The following is a 9,503-nucleotide window of genomic DNA, read 5'->3' as shown; positions in this document are numbered from 1 at the left end:
GCCTAGCGCAGACAGCAGAGTAGCATTGGCGCGACTATATGAAGTCATCAGTAGCCAACAAAGCACTGATCCACAGGCTATTCACATCATAGCGGGGGACTTCAATCATGTCGACCTGAAGGCAGTACTACCCAAGTTCTATCAGCATGTGAAATGTGCAACGAGAGGAGAAAAAACACTGGATAAGGTATACACCAACATCAAACGTGCTTACAAGGCTAGTCCGCTAGCTCATCTAGGCATGTCTGACCATGTGTCAATCCTCCTGATTCCTGCATACACTACAATGGGAAAAAGTGCTCCCATCACCACCAAGACTGTCAGAACCTGGCCAGAAGGGTCCGCTCCACTGCAGATCTGCCTAAATGACACCCTATGGCAGGAATATGAGCATGAGGACCTGGAACAGTACACGTCGTCGGTTCTGAACCACATAGTGAACTGCACCAACTCAGTCACCGTGGACAAACGGGTCCGGGTCTACCCCAACACGAAGCCATGGATGACTGGGAAGGTCCGAAAACTGATCAACGAGAGGGACAACGCCTTCTTCGCAGGGAAGAGCACACCGCTGTACAGCTCCACCAGGGCCAACCTAAAGCGCGGCATCAAAGCGGCCAAGGCAGAGCACAGAGAGAAGATTGAGGAATGCCTCCTGAGCAACGACTCCAGGCGGATGTGGCAGGGGGTTCAGCAGATGACAAACTTCAGAGCCAACAGGCTCACAGCCGCAGAGGACGACCCCCTGCTGGCGGGAAAGCTGAACACCTTCTACGCCCGGTTCGACGAGGGGCGAACGGAGGTAACCGCAACACAAACACCACTCTCTCCAGCTCTCAGCAGCCTCACCCTCACAGAGCATGAGGTGAGACGCGTGCTGAAGGCGGTGGACCCCAGGAAAGCCTCGGGGCCGGATGGCGTCCTGGGACGGGTGCTGAGAGACTGCGCCGACCAGCTGGCCGGGGTTTTCACCAACATCTTTAACCAGTCCCTGTCCCAGGCCACCGTCCCACCCTGCCTGAAAACCTCAACTATCATCCCAGTCCCGAAGAAAAGCACGGTGAGCTGCCTAAACGACTACCGCCCGGTGGCACTCACACCAATCATCATGAAGTGCTTCGAGAAACTAGTCCGGGCCCACATACTCACACGCCTCCCGCCCAACCTGGATCCATACCAGTTCGCCTACAGAGCCCACAGGTCCACAGAGGACGCCATAGCGACGACTCTCCACGCCACTCTATCCCACCTGGAGAGGGGAAACAGCTACGCGAGACTGCTCTTCGTGGACTTCAGCTCCGCCTTCAACACCATCCTTCCAGACAGGCTAGTGACCAAACTACTAGACCTGGGTCTATCACACTCTATATGTGCGTGGATCAAGGACTTCCTGACCGACCGCCCCCAGAGGGTGCGGGTGGGCCCCCACACCTCCACAGCCCTCAGCCTCAGCACTGGGTCCCCCCAGGGCTGCGTGCTAAGCCCCATCCTCTACAACCTCTACACCCACGACTTCACCCCCGTCCACCCCAGCAACTACATCGTAAAGTTTGCAGACGACACCACCGTGGTGGGATGTATCTCGGGGGGGGACAAGGCGGCGTACAGGGATGAGGTAGAGCAACTGAGCAAGCTGTGCAAGGTTAACAACCTGCTGCTAAACAAGTCAAAGACCCAGGAATTCATCGTAGACTTCAGGAGGAAAAAGTCCGAGATCCAGCCCCTGCTCATCGACGGAGAGAGCGTGGAGAGAGTCTCAACCCTCCGATTCCTGGGACATCACATGCGGGATGACCTGGCCTGGAAGGACAACACAAAAGGCACCATCAAGAGGGCACAACAGCGGCTATACACCCTGAGATGCCTCAGGAAAGAACACAACAAGCAGGAGATACTGGTGGCCTTCTACCGCGGCGCAGTGGAGAGCATCCTCACCTACGGCATCTGCAACTGGTTCTACAGCTGCACAACAGCGGAGAGAAACGCGCTACAGAGAGTCGTGAGAACAGCACAGAAGATCACCGGCGCCCCCCTCCCCTCTCTGGAAGAGCTGTACAACACACGCTGTCTCAGGAAGGCCTCCAAGATCTCCAGGGACCCGACCCACCCTGGGCACGTACACTTTATCAGGCTGCCCTCGAAAAGGAGGTACAGGACCCCGGCCGCTAAGACAAACAGACTGAAGAACTGCTTCTACCACAGGGCCGTCAAGGCCCTGAACACAGCAAAGGCCTAAGTTCTGGGCCCAGGACAGTCTGGACGGATTGTATGGCAGCTAGTGCTGAGGCACAAACATGTACATTTCAAGCCTGCAAACTGTGACACTTTAAAATAACGTGAAAAAATACTTTTGTGCAATATGACAACCCTAGTTGACTATCTGTGCAGTATAGTACAGTGGATTGTGTACATAGCCTTTATTGATGTAAACCAGCTCCCTACCTTCTTGTGATTTTATGCTTTTTCTAAAATGTGTTTTTTTCCCCCTTTCCTAACACCAGGGGAGCCACCCCTCCTAAATTTCGTTGTTTGGTACCTGTACTGTAGCAATGACAAATAAAGTCCATTCCATTCCATTCCACTTGTTTGAAAAGTCTTTCCCATGTGTTCCAGTGCTCAAACCCTCATCCCTCCTACCTCAACCCTCATCCCTCCTACCTGAACCCTCATCCCTCCTACCTGAAACCTCATCCCTCCTACCTGAAACCTCATCCCTCCTACCTGAAACCTCATCCCTCCTACCTCAACCCTCATCCCTCCTACCTCAACCCTCATCCCTCCTACCTCAACCCTCATCCCTCCTACCTGAACCCTCATCCCTCCTACCTCAACCCTCATCCCTCCTACCTCAACCCTCATCCCTCCTACCTCAACCCTCATCCCTCCTACCTGAACCCTCATCCCTCCTACCTCAACCCTCATCCCTCCTACCTCAACCCTCATCCCTCCTACCTCAACCCTCATCCCTCCTACCTCAACCCTCATCCCTCCTACCTGAACCCTCATCCCTCCTACCTCAACCCTCATCCCTCCTACCTCAACCCTCATCCCTCCTACCTGAACCCTCATCCCTCCTACCTCAACCCTCATCCCTCCTACCTGAACCCTCATCCCTCCCTACCTGCTCCAGCCTGTCTCTCTCTGTAGTGAGGTCCACCTTCAGGGTGTGGAAGGGGGTGACCACCTCTCCCATGGTCAGTCTGATGGGCTCCTTCTCAAACCGCAGGCTGTCACTGGCCCCCTCCTTAAAGCCTGGGGGCTGGTAGTCCTGTGGAGTGACTGAGATACACACACACACACACACACACACACGCAGCACAGTTACACATCCACTTACACAGTTACACAAACAGTTACACATACAAACATACACTTACAGATACACTTACAGTTACACAAACAGTTACACATACACTTACAGATACACTTACACATGCACACATACATAAGATAGAACTTCAAACACTGCATGATACAGCTTCCTATACAGAGCTGTTTAAATTGTGCATTGTAATAATAATAATAATTATAATGAGTATATGTAATAATAATATTAGATTTTTTTTTACACCATGCCAACAGAAACCAGGAGCTCAATCTTCACAATTTAGGGAAAAAACTCCTGGCCCTAGATACAGTAGGCGTAGTGAGGGGGGTGTTTGTCGCTGTAGCCACCGTCGTCATAGTAGGCGAGTGTCATGCTGAGGCAGACGTTGTCTGGCAGGGGCCCCAGGTTCTGCATCAGCGTGTACAGCGCACGCACCAGCAGGATGCTGGCCTTCTTGGTGTTGCTGCAAGGCATCTTTGTCACTTTGTTGTTGTTTTTGCTAAGATCAAAGTACAAAGTATATTAGTTTTTATTTATTTTTTCACCATTTACATTTTCCCTCATCAAATGTTTCTTCAATCAAATGCTGCCGTATATTTGTAAGCATTGGAATTCACATAGGGAGAGGGAGAGAGAGAGGGGGGGGGAGAGAGAGAGAGAGAGAGAGAGAGAGAGGGGGGAGGGAAAGAGAAGGAGAGAGAGAGAGAGAAAGAGAGAGGGGGGGAGAGAGAGAGAGAGAGAGAAAGAAATAGAGAGAGAGTGAGAGAGAAAGAGAAAGAGAGAGGGGGGGAGAGAGAGAAAGAGGGGGGGAGAGAGAGAGAGAGAGAGAGAGAGAGAAAGAAATAGAGAGAGAGAGAGAGAGAGAGAGAGAGAGAGAGAGAGAGAGAGAGAGAGAGAGAGAGAGAGAGAGAGAGACACACACAGAGAGCTATACCTTTCAAAGTCCATCTGGGGTCCACTTCCAGTGTACTGGACTTTGAACTGGTAGCATTCAGTGACCTTCTGCAGGTGGTGGTATACACAGTGAGAGGTCTTCAGTACACCAACATTTGAGGCTCAAGTAAGAATTGAACCCCAAATCGTTAAGTATTAAAAACTCACTATGTATATAATGTTTTCTGAATTTTTCGATCCCCTTTACATAGCAACAAGCTACAGTACATGTGGATTAAGTAATTCACGTTGAGTGTTATTGACACCAGTTAATTGGGAGTAAAAAGAAAGTTTCAAATTACCATTGGATCCTCTGGATCAGTGTATATCTGGAAGGGGACAGGAGAATGTAGACTTTAAAGGCATAGTCCACTTTTTATTTTATTTTTTATAAACCTAATAGTCAGGTGGTTCCTTAAACTGAAAGTAGTCCACGGACCAGGTGAAACTGTCATTCATGGCTCAATAAAAAAGAAAAAAAAAGAACTATCTCTTATATCCCATATATATATAACTACAGTACTGTGTGTTAATAAAAATCCAACTATGATTTTATAATATAGATATACTCACAGACAGGACCACATCTCGCAACTGATGAAAAAACATGAATTGAAAAAAAGTAAGTAGTACAGACCAGCTTAACATGTATTCACTAAAACAATCATTATAAAACAATCCGGGTTTCCTGATGTTAGCTTACATATTTTTTCTGAAGGGCATCAAAACATCCCTTCATCCTGGTAGAACATAAAGAAAAGACACATGTAATGTGAAGACATCTAATGAACACTGAATAGAGGATCGAGCATTTCCCACACGCATCTAGAAGGGCACTGTGGAATGGACCTATTACTAAGCCACGCCCCTTTTGAAAACTCGGACAAACAAACAACGCTTCACTGACAGTGACTGACTGACCGACCGTGACTGAATGACATTCAATGACTTATAATGGGGAGCGGGACTTGGCAAATTTCTGATTTCTGGTTTACCACAGCAAGTAATAGACATGTTTTTTAAAGATGACAAGAATATTTTGTCTAGAAGCTTTTCACCATCAGATATTAGCGAGTTGTTTGTCTGAGTTTTCTGCCTGAAGTTACTTTTTCCTGTGATATGATTGGACAATTTCTATTTTGGGGCGTGGCTTAGCGATAGGTCCATTCCCTGAGTCGTAGGTGGTACTGGCACTGCCTCGTTAAAACCTACTGTGTGTTCAGTGTGATGTGTGAGTGTGACACATTAATGCTTTGGTCCTCATGCCGGGATCCGATGTAATGATCTGACTTTTCTTTGGAAAAATGTGAATACTATTTCAGCGTTGTTGAAAATCACTGACACATCACTAGTCAACTAACACAGCTTGTTTTGTGAGCCTGCTAACAATGGAAAGTAGTGTTCTAGTTAACTAGGCAGCAGTGGGGATTATCGTCATTTCGTTGCAGTATTTTGGCTTGACTAGCAAGTTTGTTGTGTTGTGATTCTCAACATTCCGTGTTTCAAAAGAAAAGTCTGAACATTTTGATTGGTTGCCGACATGCGGACCAAATGATCAGACTGTGTCACATGATTTAACAGACACACATTCTGGGACCATCAAGATATATCACCTCGCCTTTAAGTGTCATAGTGGAGAACAGTCCTGAGAGGATAAAGAGGAAGGGCCAGGCCAAATAGAGACAGGAACACCAGAGTGGCTATGGATTTACTGATAACTGATATGGTAGAGATACTAGATACTCAATACTGACCACTGTCCAATCTGACTGGTACCAGGACAGCTGCGCTCCTCTCTAAGGATCATCACTTTATGGTCTATGGGGGTGCAGGAAGAGGGGGGGAGGGAGTGAGTGAGTGAGAGAGAGAGAACAAGATGGAGAGGGAGAGAGAGGAGGATGAGGTTGAGTTCCCTTGAGGAGGTGGATGAGGTAACATAACAGCCAACCATATGGAATATGAGCCCAGACATACAGTACATACAGGCCTTGTTTTGGTCTCATCAGATACCCAAGAGGGAGGAAGGGGGGGGGGGGGTATGACGAGAAGAGAGAGAGAGAGAGAGAGAGAGAGATAGAGAGAGAGAGAGACAGAGACAGAGATAGATAGACCAGACATACATACAGGCCTTGTTTTGTCATGCTCATCAGATACCCAAGAGGGAGGGAGGTGGGGGGGGGGTATGATGAGAAGAGAGAGAGAGAGAGAGAGAGAGAGAGAGAGAGAGAGAGAGAGAGAGAGAGAGAGAGAGAGTGAGAGAGAGAGAGAGAGACAGAGACACACAGAGAGAGAGACAGATACAGAGAGACACAGAGAGACAGAGAGAGAGAGAGAGACAGAGAGAGAGAGACAGATACAGATACAGAGAGACACAGAGAGACAGAGAGAGAGAGAGAGAGACAGAGAGAGAGAGAGACAGAGACAGAGAGACAGAGAGAGAGAGAGACAGATACAGAGAGACACAGAGAGACAGAGAGAGAGACAGAGACAGAGAGACAGATACAGATACAGAGAGACACAGAGAGACAGAGAGAGACAGATACAGAGAGACAGAGAGAGAGAGAGAGAGAGAGAGAGACAGATACAGAGAGACACAGAGAGACAGAGAGAGAGAGAGAGAGAGAGAGAGAGAGAGAGAGAGAGAGAGAGAGAGAGAGAACGAGTGATGTGACATCTCAAAGGGGGTGGCACCCTGTTTCCTTTTTAGAATAGAATTTGGGGTTTACAGTTTTAGCTGTTTTGTCTTACCTTCAACAAGTTTGGTCCCATAGGCTTTCTCTGGGAACAGACCTCTCAGGTAAGTGATGCTGGAGACGGCGATAGCCAGCAGTTTCTTCACCCCAGTCAGGGACTGCTGCTCTGTCTCAACCACATTTGGCAACAACTGAGTATCCTACAAAACAGGTGCACATTAACGACTTATTACCGAGAGGAGAGCGACGTTATCCCTGCTACTCGCCATGACTTGACCTGCACAGTGTGCAGCGCTCTTTGTAGTTTGCCGCTGCTAGTCGCGCGCTGCACGGAAATGGTGACAGTCACGCAGAATGTGCCATTTCAAAATAAAGGTGTATCTTTAAGATGACGATATAGATCGATATTTTTACATTGCGTCGATGTAATCAGATCGTTAGTCAATGAATCGATGCATCGATGTGAATCGATGTATCGTTACACCCCTAGCTGCTAGCTAAAGAAGAAGCTAGTCAGAAACTTTACCTGAGTGTTTTTCTCACAAGCCATGATGGTTCAAATCAACACCGTCAGTTACAGGATTTCTTGTCAATCGACGAATATCTACTGACGACAGATGAATCAGAACCCAAATATTACAATTGACCAATGAGACAAATCTTCTACGCAGGCTGAATGTGTATGTATGTTAGCTGCGCTGACTAACTAACTGGCAAACACTGGGCCGAGAGTCGTTCCCGCGTGACCAGGGTTGCCAGTCGTTCCCGCGTGACCAGGGTTGCCAGATGGGATTGAGAATGTCCTGCCTTTAGAAGCACAGTCTAAAAACCTACTAAATCCTCCAAAAACCAGCCCAAAACCTATATTGTCAGAAAACCGCTAATTACTATTGGACAGATGCCCATCTCCTGCCCCTAAACTGTATGTCTGTTGTCAATGATGTTTATAAAAATAAAATATAAACCTGCACATTGTCTGTAGCTACAAGGGAGTTTTTTTGTTTGTTTGTTTTTTACCGGCCCAGTGTGATCAAAAGTAGCCCGTTCGGCGGTAACCCACCCGATATGGCAACCCTGGTAGGCAATCAGAGTCACGGCAGCTAAAGTAGCCAATCAGAGTGCACGACAGCTAAAGTAGCCAATCAGAGTGCACGACAGCTGAAGTAGCCAATCAGAGTGCCCGACAGCTGAAGTAGCCAATCAGAGTGCCCGACAGCTGAAGTAGCCAATCAGAGTGCCCGACAACTGAAGTAGCCAATCAGAGTGCCCGACAGCTGAAGTTGCCTGTCAGAGGGCGGAAAGACAAGCCACTTCTTGATGCTACAAAGCTTAGCATGCCCTGGCAAAGGTTATTATAATGTATCCGCTTGTTAAGTCGTGACGTATTTCCGGGGCCAATGGCTGAGGCGCTGTCTTCGAGATGCCGAAATAATAATAATAATTAATTATATTTATATAGCGCTCAAGAGGCTCAAATACCCTGACAATATGGAGAAAACGGTAAAGTGCTGTGTCCCTTGTTGTATGAATAGATCCGAGTCTAAAAAACGATTAAACTGTCATTCTACCGCTGTAGTTCACAGGTACTCCGGTGCGGAGAATTTCTGATTTGGACTCGGAAATGGCTAAACGTCACTTTTGACGTCAGACAAGCGGATAACAATAACCATTAATATGTGATAAAATGCACATTTGAGATTTATTTGGTTGATCTTAATGCTAATTTTGATGCAGCATCCGAATCTCAGCAGCCGAATCTCCTTATTTTAATGTCGTTTTTTAATTATTATTTTTATTTTATTTAACCAGGAATAAAAAAACTCTTTGAGATTAAACATCTCTTAGACAACAGCACAACTACAGGGTTACATACATAACATAAAACAAACATAAAGCAGTTTAAAATAAAGACAAGGACGAATTACACAGAACCGTCATCATTCAAAACATTTGCAGCCAGATGGAATGTCTGGACGAGGAGCTTGTCAATCACTTGGATTTGTCGTATTTCAATTGGCTGTTCTGGCAAGTCAATTAACGTGTTTCCTCTCTTACCATTGGTTACTGTATATGTCTATTCACACTAATATCACCTCAGGGGACCAGGTTTATCACCCTGATGTGTTTAATCTAACACTACTCAGGCTATCTCCTTATCTCAATCTAAGTACACTACTTATTACACTACTGAGGCTATCTCCTCATGTGTTTAATCTAAGTACACTACTTAGTACAATACTCAGGCACTACTCACATCTCCTTGTCTCAGTGGAGGCCCCTCCCCTGGCCTCAGTAGGTATATTCAGGGTCAGGGTTAGGGTCAGGGTCAGGGTTAGGGTCAGGGTCAGGGTTAAGGTCAGGGTTAGGGTCAGGGTCAGGCTTAGGGTCAGGGTCAGGGTTAAGGTCAGGGTTAGGTTTTGTGTTATGAGGTTTAAAAAGGGACAGGGTTGTCCTTTGTGCTCAGGCACACTGCTCCGCTCTACCCCTATATATAAAATCATAAAATAAAAAGAATACAATACTGCAAGCGACAGTGATCACCAGGAGGT

At 47.1% G+C, this 9,503-nt stretch overlaps 1 protein-coding gene across 1 annotated transcript in view; it reads right to left on the bottom strand.

The window, feature by feature from the left end:
* Positions 1-7,504, bottom strand: part of LOC308163982 (HORMA domain-containing protein 1-like) — a gene marked incomplete at both ends in the record, with an annotated part of 10,442 nt that extends 2,938 nt beyond the window's left edge. The window contains 9 exons of the mRNA XM_080538150.1: positions 3,122-3,279; positions 3,676-3,827; positions 4,263-4,330; positions 4,564-4,590; positions 4,835-4,855; positions 4,965-5,001; positions 6,016-6,079; positions 7,010-7,154; positions 7,481-7,504. Of these exons, the coding sequence (XP_080394276.1) occupies positions 3,122-3,279; positions 3,676-3,827; positions 4,263-4,330; positions 4,564-4,590; positions 4,835-4,855; positions 4,965-5,001; positions 6,016-6,079; positions 7,010-7,154; positions 7,481-7,504 (696 nt within the window). The remainder of the gene's footprint in view (positions 1-3,121; positions 3,280-3,675; positions 3,828-4,262; positions 4,331-4,563; positions 4,591-4,834; positions 4,856-4,964; positions 5,002-6,015; positions 6,080-7,009; positions 7,155-7,480) is intronic.
* Between the last annotated feature and the right edge of the window lie 1,999 nt (positions 7,505-9,503).

This window comes from Nansenia antarctica (genome assembly GCF_963989245.1).
Source record: "Nansenia antarctica genome assembly, chromosome: 8".
NCBI classification, from domain to species: domain Eukaryota; kingdom Metazoa; phylum Chordata; class Actinopteri; order Argentiniformes; family Microstomatidae; genus Nansenia; species Nansenia antarctica.
Note: the sequence above shows the minus strand (reverse complement) of the source record. Positions and strands in the feature narration are given on the sequence as shown.